This window comes from Mercenaria mercenaria, chromosome 1, assembly GCF_021730395.1.
Source record: "Mercenaria mercenaria strain notata chromosome 1, MADL_Memer_1, whole genome shotgun sequence".
NCBI lineage: Eukaryota > Metazoa > Mollusca > Bivalvia > Venerida > Veneridae > Mercenaria > Mercenaria mercenaria.
Genome location: NC_069361.1, coordinates 61,902,949 through 61,918,811, shown reverse-complemented (window position 1 = coordinate 61,918,811; position 15,863 = coordinate 61,902,949). Strand labels below are relative to the sequence as shown.

Genomic DNA, 15,863 nt, shown 5'->3' with positions numbered 1-15,863 from the left:
ATGCGTTCAATAAACGCTTGATGCCCCCAGTGGCATCCTTGTCAATAGATTTTGCACCCAAGTCCAAAACGAGGTCAAGGTCAAGGTCAAACTGAGGCTAGGTGATGTTTGAAGATGAGGAATGGTCACAGTTTACATCTGTATTAGTATCAATTCATTCTTGTAAGGGGTATTGATGCTAGACGAAACGGTCCCATTTGGTTAACCAAGAGATGGCCAATATAAAGCAACCTAAGTCCAAAATGATGTCAAGGTCAAACTGAGGTCAGGACAATCACTATATGCCTCCCGCATCAGTAGATGCTGGGGGCATAAAAAACAAGGAACCAAAAATGTATGAACTGCAGAAGGGTCCTGTATATTTGTTTTAATGCTGCCGCAAAATAAACATGATAAAGTGTGTTGCAAATTAAACTCACGCTTCTCTGACTGAAGAGCATTGTTGTAAAAATAACAACTTTCACTATTGTTTTCATTATCGTAGTTGTTTTTCAATGTGAAATAACTCTCAAAGACTGGTTTGTGTACAATTATTCGAATGCTAACTCATTACTGGACCTATACAATGACTTTATTTTGGGCAGTCGAGATCGTAAAGCGCCGAATGATCATGGCGAAACCAGCTGTATACAAGCCTTTGTTGGTCGATCTAAAGTTGGTTCGTCACAAACGCAGGTCGATCCAGCTACTAAATAAAATGTTGAATCACTGATAACATGTAAATATGAGAGAAAAAAGAAAGTCTACAAGTTTGTTTTTACTTTATTCTGTTTTTGCCATTTGTCTTGACTTGTACTCAGGGGCTTGATTTATATATAAATAGCTGTCATTTTGAATACAAAAGACTTGATTTTGTGAGTTTAAACTGAAATATATCTCATGTTGATAAAAAGCACCCTTCAGCTGAAATCCTAGGAGTCTGTATGTACACTTTTGCTAATTTCAAGAGTCAAAATCCCTACTCCTGGGTCAAGTGAAACCCCTGCATACAGTTTTTATTAACAAGAGGGCCATGAAGGCCCTGTATCGCTCACCTGACCTATTGACCTAAAGATCATCAAGATTAACATTCTGACCAAGTATCATTAAGATATGGTCATAAATGTGGCCTCTAAAGTGTTAACTAGCTTTTCCTTTGATTTGACCCCGTGACCTAGTTTCTGACTCGACATGACCCAGATTCAATATTGACCTAAAGATTATCAAGTTTAACATTCTGACTAAGTTTCATGAAGATACAGTCATAAATGTGGCCTCTAGAGTGTTAACAAGCTTTTCCTTTGATTTGATCTAGTAACCTAGTTTTTGACCCCACCTGACCCAGATTTAAACTTGACATATAGATCATCAAGATTAACATTCTGACCAAGTTTCATTAAGATATGGTCATAAATGTGGCCTCTGAAGTGTTAACTAGCTTTTCCTTTGATTTGACCCCATGACCTAGTTTTTGACCCAACATGACCCAGATTCAAACTTGTCCTAAAGATCATCAAGATTAACATTCTGACTAAGTTTCATGAAGATACTGTCTTAAATATGGCCTCTAGAGTGTTAACAAGTTTTTCCTTTGATTTGACCTGGTGACCTAGTTTTTGACCTCATCTAACCCAGATCTGAATCTGAGCTATAGATCATCAAGATTAACATTTCGACCAAGTTTCATTAAGATATGGACATAAATGTGGCCTCTACAGTGTAAACTAGCTTTTCCTTTGATTTGACTGGGTGACCTAGTTTTTGATCCTACATGACCCAGATTCAAACTGGACCTTAAGATCATCAATATTAACATTCTGACCAAGTTTCATGAAGATACAGTCATAAATGTGGCCTCTATAGTGTTAACAAGCTTACAAGCTTTTCCTTTGATTTGACCTGGTGACCTAGTTTTTGACCCCAGATGACCCAACATCGAACTCATCCAAGACTTTATTGAGGATAACACTCTGATCAAGTTTCATTAAGATTGGGCCAAAATTGTGACCTCTAGAATGTTAACAAGCTTTTCCTTTGATTTGATCTGGTGACTTAGTTTTTGACCCCAGATGACCCAATATCGAACTCATCCAAGATTTTATTGAGGGTAAAATTCTGACCAAGTTTTATTAAGATTGGGCCAAAAATGTGACCTCTAGAGTGTTAACAGTCAAATTCTTGCCGACGACGGACGGACGACTGACACAGGGCGATCACAAAAGCTCACCTTTGAGCACTTTGTGCTCAGGCTCAGGGGAGCTAAAAATAAAAAATAAAATTCTACCCCCACCCCCTTTTTAAACAAAATTTGGATAATAATCTAGGAATTAATTTATTATAGCCTAAACAAAGTTCAGATAAGCTTAAACCTGATTTATTCCTCAGCATTTGGACCACAATGGATGACTCCAATTATACAGGATGTATGAATCTCTAGTTACTGACAATTCACCGTTTTTAAATAACACAGTGATGATAAATGTTAGTTTTGGCAAAACAATTCTCAAAATGTCTAGAGGATGATGGCTGTATACTGCTCTGGGAAAAGTATCATCTGCAGAGATTTACCTGAAATTAAACAAAAAAAAACATGTCTTTATATAACTCCAAGTTGTATTAGCTCAATTCATTTTGTAACTAGAGACATATATTTATGAAAGAATTTTATATTTTTGGAAAACATAAAGGGAAATCACAACTAGAGCCTTTACAGATGACAGCAAACAGACGTGATGCAAACTTACAGACGGTCTTATAAGCATTCTACAGACAAAGTTTGGTAAACACTCATCTAGCAGTTCATGAGAAGTTGCTTAACGGTTCTATTTTAGCTCTAGTGGCCCCTAAAACCAATAACAGAAATATTTGAAACAAGCAAATTAGTGAATTGGTGTCCACCACTAAACGGTTTACAGGATTTACCCTTGAAGAAGCATTCTCTGCCTATAAAAATGCAAGTGAAGTCTCCTTCCAAAATCATTCATCAAAAACCATCTTTCTATATGCATAACAATGACCTTGACCCAACCTACTCAAAATGAAACAGATCCTGGATCGCTCACCTGAGTTATTGGGCCTACAGCCTCCAGTATTAACAGGCTTTTCCTTTGACCTAGTTTTTGACCCCACATGACCTAGATTCCAACATGGTGTATACATCATTAAGATAAACAAGTTTCAGATAGGATCATAAATGTGGTCTCTAATGTTAACAAGCTTTTCATGTGATTTGAGCACATGACCTAGTTTCTGACCCCACATGACCCAGATTTGAACTTGACTTATGAATAGCAAAATAAACATTCTGACCAAGTTTCATGAAGATAGGGTCAGTTAGGGACCATAACTCCTGAACCTATGATTAGATCTGAAAGATTTATCAATGAATCCAAATCTAGTGTTGTTAAAGATATCTTGCAAGTTTGTATCAAATCAAACCATAAACGAAGTCACTATATGGCTGCAAAAGCCAAAATAGCAAATTCTGGCCCTTTAAGGGGCCATAACTCTAGAACCAATAATGGGATCTGACCAGTTTTCGAAAGGAAGCGAGATATTATGCCAATACAAGCTGTGTGCAAGTTTAATTAAAAATTGATTGCAAAATGTGATCTCTATTGTGTTCACAAAAGATAATAGGTAAGGGTAGATTTCTCGGTAGCACAGAGCACCACAAATACAGCCTCAGAGCCACGCATTTGCAAAGTAGGCCCACAAAAAAAGAAGCTGCAACGGAAAAATATTACAGACGGGTTTCTTCAAAAATCCAACAAGTATATTTTAATTTTATGCAAAATACAGATAGAGGGGGAGGTAGAGGAAAGGGGGGTGGGGGGAGGGGATTGAAGGGGAAAGTAGAACAAGGATGAATATACAAAAGGAATGCTACGTTCCTTAATGAAGATGAAGATCGGATTAGAAATGATCGACTTAGAGTGCAGACAAGATTTATGACAGACACACACACACAGAGGAGTAAATCAATGTCTCCCTCACCACTGTGTGATGGAAGACATAATTAAATATCAAAGCTCTTGGCCCTGTGGTTTTGTACAGGAAAATTTTCATAGTTTTCCCTATATAATATAAATCTATATAAACCATGTGAGATTTACAGTCAACTTGTCCCCTTGTCAACTCGTCCCCGATTTGGTCATTTCGTCCCCCTCTGCGATTTCAAATTGGTCATTTTGTCCCCCTTTTTCGCCCTCCCTTTTTCAAAGGTATTTTTGAACAATTTTCAAAATAAGTATATTTAATGCTAAAAATATACATAGCTTTTCGTTTGTTTAAGAACTTTTTTGCTTCAAAAATTATCAATTTAACAAAGAGGATTTTCTGTTGTTATTCTTTTTTTTTTTGTAAGTCTGCTACAACATGGTTGCTTCTTCAATGTTTGTATTTGGTGCTGCTTATTTTCAAACTCTTGAATAAGATTAAACTTTTTTAATAACAAATAATTTACTCAATCCAATCAACTATTAACACATTTCATTCAGTCAATCAACAATTTCTCATGCAGTTAGATACCATTAACACCTTCCAATAAGCCGAATCAACTACTTTTAATGTGCTTAATAACCTTTAACACCTTTCGTATATATATGTATAGGCTCATTCTACTTTTTTTTAGAAACCTCTGTCCCCCGACTTTTGAAGTTGTTTTTTTTATTATTATCTTAATGACAAAAATGAATATAAAGCATGTTGGTTACTTTTAGTAATACATATGTCAGAGATATCAGTTGTTTAGTTATTTCTTATTGTATTTCTAATTAAAACTTTCTTTTATTATGATCAGGGATAAGGATTAAGTATTGCTCTCTCTTTTCTTACTATGATTCTTAAAAAGTTAATTACTATATCATATTTTTGTTACTAAAGGCATTGCATTTATTTTTTTTACTTCATTTCAGTTAATTATCTTATATTTTCAGTATATTTCATTATTACTTTAACCAACCCAATTATTTAAAGTTAACCTCCATCAAAACTCACGATTTTCAAAGTCAAAGATATCATGAAAAAGAAGAGGACAGCAACTCTTGACTATTCAACAGCCTTGTCAATTGAATGAATACAAAAGTCGAAAAAGGGGCATAATTTTGTAAAAATGCAAAACAGAGTTATGGAACCTGTTTTCCCATTAGTGGGTACTGAGATACCTGCTTACATACAAAACCTTAAACAAAAATTTCTAAGTTGAAAAAGGGGCATAATTTTGTAAACAAGAGGGTCATTGACCCTAAAGCGCTCACCTGTGTACAAGGCTTCAAGTGTGTTTGTGTAAGTACAGAGTTAGGTTTCTTCTATGTTAACCTATACTATATACATGTCCTACACATTTTTGAACCTAGGGCAATAATTTGAATAATTACTGTAGACATTACAAATCTGATATCACATGCCAAATATCAAGGCTCTAGCTATTACTGATTCAGAGAAGAAGATTTTCAATGTTTCTTATATATAAGTCTATAGTAGTAAATGTCAGACACAGGCATGGCCATTTTATTGACCTTAGAGCCATAATTTGGACAGTTATGGTAGAGAGTCAAAAGTCAAACCCTTATATCACATGCCAAAAAGCTCTAGATAAAAGGATTTTTAAAGTCTGATAGCTGAAAACCTATTTTTAACCAACAAGACCCATATGTTCAATGAACTGGAACCATCTAACAACTTTGAAAGAGGGCTACCCTGAGATCATTTGTGTAAAGTTTCATCAAAATACATTCAGTAGTTTTGGAGGAGATGTTGTTATAAAGAAATTGTTGATGAAAAGTGACCAAGCCCTCTGGCGGCTGTGTTTTTTGACGAATCAGAAAAATTTGAACAGTATTTGTAGAAGGTCACACAAGGACAATTTGTGTGAAATTATTTTAAAATCAGGCTACAGTTTTATACAAGAAGATTTTCTAAGTTTCTACTATATACATAAAGGGAAAAGTGACCATGCCCCTGGCAGCCATGTTTTTTGACAAATCAGAATAATCTGAACAATCTTGGTAGAGGGTCAAACCATTTGTGTAAAATTATTTAAAATCGGGCAAGCAGTTTCACACAAGAAGATTTTTAAAGTTACCACTATATACATATAGGGAAAAATGACCATGCCCTCTGGCAGCCATGTTTTTTGACAAATCAAAATAATTTGAACAATCTTGGTAGAGGGTAACACAAGGACCATTTGTATAAAATTATTCTAAAATTGGGCCAGCAGTTTCACACAAGAAGAATTTTAAAGTTCCCACTATATACATATAGGGAAAAGTGACCACGCCCTCTGGCGGCCATGTTTTTTGACGAATCAAAATAATTTGAACAACATTGGTAGAGGGTGACATAAGGACCATTTGTGTGAAATTATTTCAAAATCGGACCATCGGTTTAGGAGGAGATGTCATTTGAAGAATTTTCTATTTTTAGTTCTGGCGGCCCCTATGTGCAACCAAGCAAAACCGTTTGAATAATTTTGGGAGAGGACCATCCAAGAAATATCCATGCCAAGTTTCATCAAAATCCATTCAGTGGTTATGGAGGAGATGTCTTTTAAACACAATTGTTGACGACGGACAGACGCGCGCATGCACTCACGACGGACACAGCGTGATCACAATAGCTCACCATGTGCATTGCTCAGGTCAGCTAAAAAGCAAAACAGAGTTATGTGACTTGTGCAATGTAAGTCAGTTTATCACAGTAAATAAGTGTGTAAAGTTTCAATCCATTCCCACATGTGGTTACTGAGATACCAGCTTACATATAATAACTTAACCAAATCGGGACGCGGACGCCAATGCACGGGCGAGTCCAATAGCTCTACCTATTCTTGGAATAGCTGAGCTAAAAATGCCTCATATAAATATAGGGGGACGAAATGGCCAAAAGGGGGACAAGTCGACCAAATTTTATCGTGAGGGGGATGAAATGACCTATTTTGGGGGACGAAATGACCAAACAGGGGACGAGTTGACTTGGGGACGAGTTGACTGGGGGATGAGTTGACTTGATACTCCCATGTGACCCCCAGGGCATGGCCATACTTGACCCTGAGGGATAATTTGAACAAACTTGGTAGAGCAGCATTAGATGATGCTACATACTAAATATCAAAGCCCTAGGCCCTGTGGTTTTGGACAAGAGTTTTGTATGGAATTCAATTCTTTGAACAATTTTCAAAGAAGACCATCCAAGGAACATCCCTGTGAAGTTTCATCAAAATTGACCTTGTGATGTTGTTTAAAGGAAAATGTGCTATGTACGATGGACGACGACAGACAATCACTGACCACAATAGCTCATCCTTGAGAGCTTCGTGCTCAGGTGAGCTAAATAGACTGATCAATGCATGTAAAAGTTATGGCCTAAGATCTTATATGATCTTTGAATTATACCCCCACAATATGGCCATGTCACAGAACTAAGCCAATGTCAAAGCCGAACTTGCTTGACTTTTGACCTACTGATCTCAAAATCAACAGAGGTCATCTGCTGGTCATGACCAACCTCCCTATTAAGTTTCTTGATTCTAGGCCCAAGCGTTCTGAAGTTATTGTCTGAAAACCGGTTAAATATTCTGGGTCACTGTGACCTTGACCTGTGACCTAAAAATAATTAGGGGTCATCTGCTGGTCATGACCAACCTATCAATTTTCATGATCCTAGGCCCAAATGTTCTCAAGTTATCATCCGGAAACTTAACTGTTTCGTGTCATTGTGACCTTGACCTTTGACCTACTAATCTCAAAGTCGAACTTGACCTGTATTTTATCATGTTACATCTGTGTATAAAAATTTATGATCCTAGGCCCAAGTGTTCTCAAGTTATCATCCAGAAACCATTTAACTGTTCCGGGTCACTGTGTACTTGACCTTCGACCTACTGACCTCAATGTCAAACTTGACCTGTATTTTATAATGTTACATCTGTGTACCAAAAATTATGATCCTAGGTCAAAGCATTCTCAAGTTATCATCCAGAAACCGTTTAACTGTTCAGGGTCACTGTGACCTTGATCTTTGACCTACTAACCTCAAGTGGAACTTGACCTGTATTTTCTGATGTTACACCTGTATGCCAACTAGATGCTCACGGGCAACATGTCGAGCCTGCCAGCTGTCAAACGGACTAGGAGTTGCACATGACACCCTGTCTCATTGAGGCAAACATTTACGCCAAATAAAAATGATTGCAAAAAGTTACAATATAAGTTATTATAGTAACAACAAAGGGAAGTAAATCTTTAAAAAAATCTAAGTCCACACAAAAATTCTTCCCATACAATTGTGCCAAGTTACATCAAAATCCCTCCATGCATGAACAAGAGCGCCGCCAAGCGGGGCAATATACACCCGAAGGGTTACATCAGAGGATGGGAGCAAAATTTAAAGAACTTGACTGTTGAAGCCCAAAGGACAGGAACAACAAAAAAGAAAAAAATCCCCAAAAAAAAATTTCTAAGTCCACAAAAAAATTCTTACCAGGTAAAGTTATGTCAAAATACATCTAAAAATTGGATGTACCATCCATGTTGTACCACAGAAAAGTGGTCTCGGTTTTTCCCTACGGCCAATAATATAAAAGTTTCAAAATAAGCTATTTATAGTAACAAAAAAGGGAAGTAATTCAAAAACAAGATGGACCATGATGGTCCTGAACGCATCACCTGTCCCAACATGACCAGTTTGAAACTGAGTTATGACGTCATTTTTTTTCTATATTTGACATAGTGACCTAGTTTTTGAATCATGTGACAGTTTTGAACCTGACCTAGATATCATAAGTGACATTCAGACCAACTTTCATCAGATCCCATTAAAAAAATGGCTCTAGAGGGGTCACAAGGTTTTTCATTATTTGACTATGACCTAGTTATTGACGGCACGTGACCCAATTTCGAACTTGACCCAGTATCATCAAGGTGAACATTCTGACCCAATTTTCATGAAGATCCATTCAAAAGTATGGCTCTAGAGAGGTCACAAGTTTTTCTATTTTTAGACCTATGACCTAGTTTTTGACAGGTTGCTGACCCAGTTTCAAACGACCTAGATATCACTTAAGATGAACATTCGACCAACTTTATACAGATCCATGAAAAATTGGCTCTAGAGAGGTCACAAGGTTTCATATTGACCTACTGACCTAGTTTTGAGAGTTACATGACCCAGTTTCAAACTGACTTGATAATCATCAAGGTGAATTTGGACCAATTTTCATGATTGAATCTTGTGAAAATATGGCCTCAAGAGAGGTCACAAGGATTTTTTATTTTTAGACCTACTGACCATCAGTTTTTAACCACAAGTTGACCCACTTTCGAATTGGCTAGATATCTCAAGATGAACATTCAGACCAATTCTACGATCCCATGAAAAATATGGGCCTCTAGGAGGTCACAAGGTTTTTTTTATTATTTGACCTACTGACTAGTTACTGACGGCACGTGACCAGTTTCGAACTGACTAGATATCATAAGGTGAACTTGACCATTTTCATGAATGATCCATCAAAAGTATGACCTCTAGAGGGTCACAAGGTGTTTTCATTTTTAGACCTAATGACCTAGTTTTTGACCGCAGCTGACCCAGTTTCAAACCTGACCTAGATATCTATCAAGATAAATTCAGCCAACTTTCATACAATCCCATGAAATAATGCCTCTAGGATGGTCACAAGGTTTTTCTATATAATTGACTACTGACCTAGTTTTTGAAGGCACGTGACCCAGATTACGAACTGACCTAGATCATCAAGGAAACATTTTGACCAATTTTCATGAAGATCTTTTGAAAAAATATGGCCTCAGAGAGGTCACAATGTTTTTCTAATTTTTAGAATCTACTGACCTAGTTTTTGACCGCACTGACCCATTTCGAACTAGACCAGATATCATCAAGATAATACATTTGAACAACTTTTCCATAAAGATCCATAAAAAATTGTGACCTTAGAGAGGTCACAAGCAAAAGTTTTACGCACGGACGCACGGACGGACGGACGCGGACGTTCGGACGCTGCGTGATCACAAAAGCTCACACTGTCACTTTGTGACATGTGAGCTAAAAAATTATTGGAAGAGAACAAAAAGGGATCTGCCAAATAAAAACAAGAGCACTGCAATGCAGAGCAATATACACAAAGCAAAGTCATATATGACCTTTGACCCCTAAGTGTGACCTTGACCTTGAAGCGAGTCATCCAAAACATGCGCTCTGCACGTCGCCTCAGTGTGGTGAACATTTGTGCCAAGTTTCTTTGAAATCATTCAAGCAGTTCAAGAGTTATAGAGCGGACAAGAAACACACTCATGTGACCTTTCACTCCTAAGTGTGACTTTGACCATGAAGCTAGTCATCCGAAACAAGCGCTCTGCACGTCATCTCAGTGTGGTGAACATTTGCGCCAAGTTTCTTTGAAATCCTTCAAGCAGTTCAAGAGTAAAAGAGCGGACACCAAACACACTCATATGACTTTTGACCCCTAAGTGTGACCTTGACCTTGAAATTACACATCCAAAATATGCGCTCTGCACGTCGTCTTGGTGTAGTGAACATTTGTGTCAAGTTTCTTTGAAATCCTTCAAGGGGTTCAAGAGTTACAGAGCTGACATGAAATTGCTAACGGACGGACAGACGGACACCGGGACCATAACATAATACGTCCCTTCGGGCGAATAAAAAGAAATGCTCTGGACAAAGTCATTCTTGTATCTGACCTTTGACTTCTAAGTGTGACCTTGACCTTAGACTTAGGGTCCTGGTTCTTGCGCATGACACTCCGTTACATGTTTGTGAACATTTGTGCCAAGTTACATCAAAATCCCTCCATGCATGAAGAAGAAATGCTCCGGACAAAGTCATTATTGAATTTGACCTTTGACCTCCAAGTGTGACCTTGACCTTTGAGATAGGAAACTGTGGTTTGCGCAAGACACTCAGGCTCACTGAGGTTAACATTCATGCCAAATATAAACGAGATTGCTCCATGCATGTCAAAGTTATGGTCCGGACAAACAAATCCGGACGGACGCATGCAAGGACGCACTGACACACGCACGCAAATATACACAACTATGTCTTCGCTTTCGCAAGCGGGCTCGACAAAAATTATTTAAATTGGTCAAGCCTTTCATGAGTTATTGTCCGGAAACCATGACAAGAGGGTCATGATGACCCTGGATCACTCACCTGAGTAACATGAGCTACAAGTTTTAAATGTCAAACCGATGCTAAAATGTTAAAAAGTAGGTCAGTAGGTCATACTTATGGTCACTGAAAGTCAGTTTTAAAATCGGCGTGCAAAACTGTACATGTCATCCAAATTTCAAGGCTGTATTTTAAAAAACAAGAAAAGAGGTCAGTAGGTCACACTCAAGGTCACTGAAAGTCAGTTTTAAGATCAGTGTGCAAAACTGTACCTGTCATCCAAATTTCAAGGCTGTATCTTAAACAAGAGGGCCATGATGGCCCTATATCGCTCACCTGTTATCATTGCACTTAAGGACAAGTCTTCAAGGTCAAAAGATCATAATAGAAATCAATCAAAAGAATTATGAGAAAATATAGTTGAAATTTTCTTTAAGTAACTTTAAAAACAAGATTTGAAAACTTTTTGTAGAGGTCCACTAGGCAATGCTACATGTCAAATATCTAAGCTCTTCTGGTTTATTTTTAGAAAATTTTGAAGATTTTTCTATGTACAATCAAGTAACCCTATGGGGCAGGGTCAATTTGACCCCAGGGGTCATGATTTGAATAAACTTTGTAAAAGTCTAACAGGCAATGCTACATGTCAAATATCTAAGATCTAGGCCTTCTGGTTTATTTTTAGAATTTTTTAAAAAAATTTTCCAATGTAAAATCAAGTGACCCCTAGGGCGGAGTCAATTTTGACCCTGGGGGACAAGGTTTGAACAAATTTTGTAGAGGTCCACTAGGCAATGCCACATGTCAAATATCTAGTCTCTAGGCCTTCTAGTTTATTTTTAGAAATTTTTTGAAGATTTTCCTATGTAAAATCAAGTGACCCCTGGGCGGGGTCAATTTTGACCCAGGGGGTCATGATATGAACAAATTTTGTAGAGGTCCACTAGGTAATGCTACATGTGAAATATCTAAGCTCTAGGCCTTCTGGTTTATTTTTAGAAAACTTTTGAAGATTTTCCTATGACCCCTGGGGCGGGGTCAATTTTGACCCCGGGGTCATGATTTGAACAATTTTAGTAGAGGTCCACTAGGCAATGCTACATGTCAAATATCTAAGCTCTAAGGCTTCTGGTTTTTGAGAAGAAGATCTTTAAAGATTTTCTTATGTAAAATCAAGTGACCCCTGGGGCAGGGTCAATTTTGACCCAGGGGTCATGATTTGAACAAACTTGGTAGAGGTCCACTAGGCAATGCTTCACACCAAATATCTTAGCTCTAGGGCTTCTGGTTTTTGAGAAGAAGATTTTTAAAGTTTTTCCTTTCAGTTGCCATGGCAACCAGAGTTCTGCATGGAATTCAATTCTTTGAACAATTTTGAAAGGAGGCCATCCAAGGAATATCCCTGTGAAGTTACATCAAAATTGGCCGGTTGGTTTAGGAGGAGATGTTGTTTAAAGGAAAGTGTGGACGGACGCCGGACGGACAGACGCCGGACGGTGAGCGATCACAATACCTCACCCTGAGCACTTTGTGCTCAGGTGAGCTAAAAACAAGAAAGTAGATCAGTAGGTCAAATTCATGGTCACTGAAGGTCAGGTGAGCTAACCTGTACATGTTATAAACATTTCAAGGCAGTATCTTAAAAAAACAAGGAAGTAGGTCAGTAGGTCACATTCATGGTCACTGAAAGTCAGTTTTAAGATCGGTGTGCTAAACTGTACATGTCATCCAAATTTCAAGGCTGTATCTTAAACAAGAGGGCCATGATGGCCCTATAACGCTCACCTGAGTAAAGTTGCTTGCTTGAACAAATTTCTTTGCTAAAGCTTCAAAAACAAGAAAGTAGGTCAGTAGGTCATATTCATGGTCACTGAAAGTCAGTTTTAAGATTAGTGTGCAAAACTGTACATGCCATCCAAATTTCAAGGCTGTATCTTAAAAAACAAGAAGTAGGTCATCAGGTCAAGGTCAAAGTCGGGTGGGTCACTGGGTCATCCGGTAAATATAATTAAACAGTCTTGGAAATATGATCTGATAATATTTGAAGTATTTTTTCCTATATAACCATATAGCAAGTGACCCCTGGGGCGCCCTCTTTTCACCCAGGGGCATAATTTGAACAATCTTGTTAGAGATCAGCTAGGCAATGATACAAACAAAATATCAAAGGCATATGCCTTGAACTTTCAGAAGAAGATTTTAAATTTTTTTTCCTATGTATGTCAATGTAAAATTAGGGAACTACGCTTCTTTTCACCCCAGGGGAATAATTTGAACAATTTTGGTAGTAGACCACCAGGCAATGCAACATACCAAATATCAAAATGATAGACCTTGCAGTTTCAGGCAAGAAGATTTTTAAAGTTTTTTCCTGTATATGTCTATGTAAAACTAGGGAACCCCGTGGCAGGGCCTCTTTTCACCACAGGGGAATAATTTTAACAATCTTGGTAGTGGACCTCAAGGCAATGCTACATACCAAATATCAAAAGCCTAGGTCTTGTGGTTTTAGACAAGAAGATTTTAAAAGTTTTTTTCCTATACAAGTCTATAGAAACAATGTGACCCCCCAGGGTGGGGCCATATTATATCCTAGGGGCATAATTTAAACAATCTTTGTACAGTCCACTAGATGATGCTACATAATAAATATCAAAGCCCTAGGCCTTATGGTTTTGGACAAGAAGATTTTCAAAGTTTTTCCCTATATATGTCTATGTAAAACTAGGGAACCCCGTGGCAGGGCCTCTTTTCACCACAGGGGAATAATTTTAACAATCTTGGTAGTGGACCTCAAGGCAATGCTACATACCAAATATCAAAAGCCTAGGTCTTGTGGTTTTAGACAAGAAGATTTTAAAAGTTTTTTTCCTATACAAGTCTATAGAAACAATGTGACCCCCCAGGGTGGGGCCATATTATATCCTAGGGGCATAATTTAAACAATCTTTGTAGAGGCCCACTAGATGATGCTACATACTAAATATCAAAGCCCTAGGCCTTATGGTTTTGGACAAGAAGATTTTCAACGTTTTTCCCTATATAAGTCTATATAAACCATGTGACCCCCGGAGCGGGGCCATATTTGACCCTAGGGGCATAATTTGAACAATCTTGTTAAAGATCCACTAGGTAATGCTACACACCACATATAAAAGGCCTAGGCCTTGAACTTTCAGATGAGAAGAACTTTATTTTTTTTTCCTATATAAGTCTATGTTCAACTTGGTACCCCCAGGGCAGGGCCTCTTTTCACCCCAGGGGCATAATTTGAACAATTTTGGTAGAGAAACACTAGGAAAGGCAACATACCAAATATCAAAAGTCTTTGCCTTGCAGTTTCAGACAAGAAGATTTTTAAAATTTCTTTCCTATAATTATAAGTCCATGTAAAACTTGTTTTGTTTGTTTGTTTGTTTTGGGTTTAACGCCGTTTTTCAACAGTATTTCAGTCATGTAACGGCGGGCAGTTAACCTAACCAGTGTTCCTGGATTCTGTACCAGTAAAAACCTGTTCTCCGCAAGTAACTGCCAACTTCCCCCACATGAATCAGAGGTGGAGGACTGATGATTTCAGACACAACATCGTTTATCAAATAGTCACCGAGAACATGCGCCCCGCCCGAGGATCAAACTCGCGATCCCGCGATCCGTAGACCGACCCTCTTACCTACTGAGCTAAGCGGGCGGGTCTATGTAAAACTTGAGACCCCCCGGGGCAGGGCCTCTTTTTACCCCAGAGGCATAATTTGAACAATTTTGGTAGAGGACCACAAGGCAATAAGAAATACCAAATATCAAAAGCAAAGGCCTTGCAGTTTCAGACAAGAAGATTTTTAAAGTTTTTTCCTATATAAGTCTATGTAAAACTTGTGATCCCCAGGACGGGGCCTCTTTTCACCCCAGGGGCACAATTTGAATAATTTTGATAGAGGACCATAAGATTATGTCACACGCCAAATATCAAGGCTCTACGCCTTGAGGTTTTGGACAAGAAGATTTTTAAAGTTTTTCCTTTTGGTTGCCATGGCAACCAGAGTTCTGCATGGAATTCAATTCTTTGAACAATTTTGAAAGGGGGTCATCCAAGGATCATTTCTGTGAAGTTTGGTGTAATTCTGCCCAGTGGTTTTCTAGGAGAAGATTTTTTTAGAAAATGTTGCGAACGGACCACGCACGACGGACCAACAGACCGACCGAAAAGCTCACTCCTATATACCCCCCTTCATTTTGTGTGGGTACAACAAAATTTCTACATAGATGTCAAGGTTATTGTCCAGTATAAAAAAAATCCAAACACTGAACAGACATTTGGACAACTATGTCTTCACTTTCCACAAGCAGGCTCCACAAAAAGCATCAAAACTAAACTGAAATTCTAAGGAAAACACAGGCATAATCCTGAAAATTTTGGGGGAATAATCATGGAATACTGGTGCAAGAGTAATGACCTTTGTGTCATACGATGTTGGTGATTACTGGGAAAAATGATTAATGTCTGAATAAAATAGCTTCTGTAATATGAGAAATATAGTGAAAATGCCTACAAAATTACCTAAGTAACTAGATGTGTGTCCATAGAACACAGGTGCCCCCCACTCCTGCCACTGTAACATGGTTTAATGACTCAGGTTAAACAATTTTTAAGATGTTTGCAACAAAAACTTTTAAGAACTTTATGTGTATTTTTCACTTAGTTGGCCGTAACTCTGGCCTAGCTGAGTAAATTCCTA

General features: G+C 38.0%; 1 protein-coding gene across 1 annotated transcript in view; it reads right to left on the bottom strand.

The window, feature by feature from the left end:
• Positions 1-748: 748 nt before the first annotated feature.
• LOC123536223 (uncharacterized) overlaps positions 749-15,863 on the bottom strand; it is a 152,973-nt gene continuing 137,858 nt past the window's right edge. Inside the window, exon 15 of the mRNA XM_053550207.1 lies at positions 749-2,547. Within this exon, the coding sequence (XP_053406182.1) occupies positions 2,492-2,547 (56 nt within the window). The 3' untranslated portion in view covers positions 749-2,491. The remainder of the gene's footprint in view (positions 2,548-15,863) is intronic.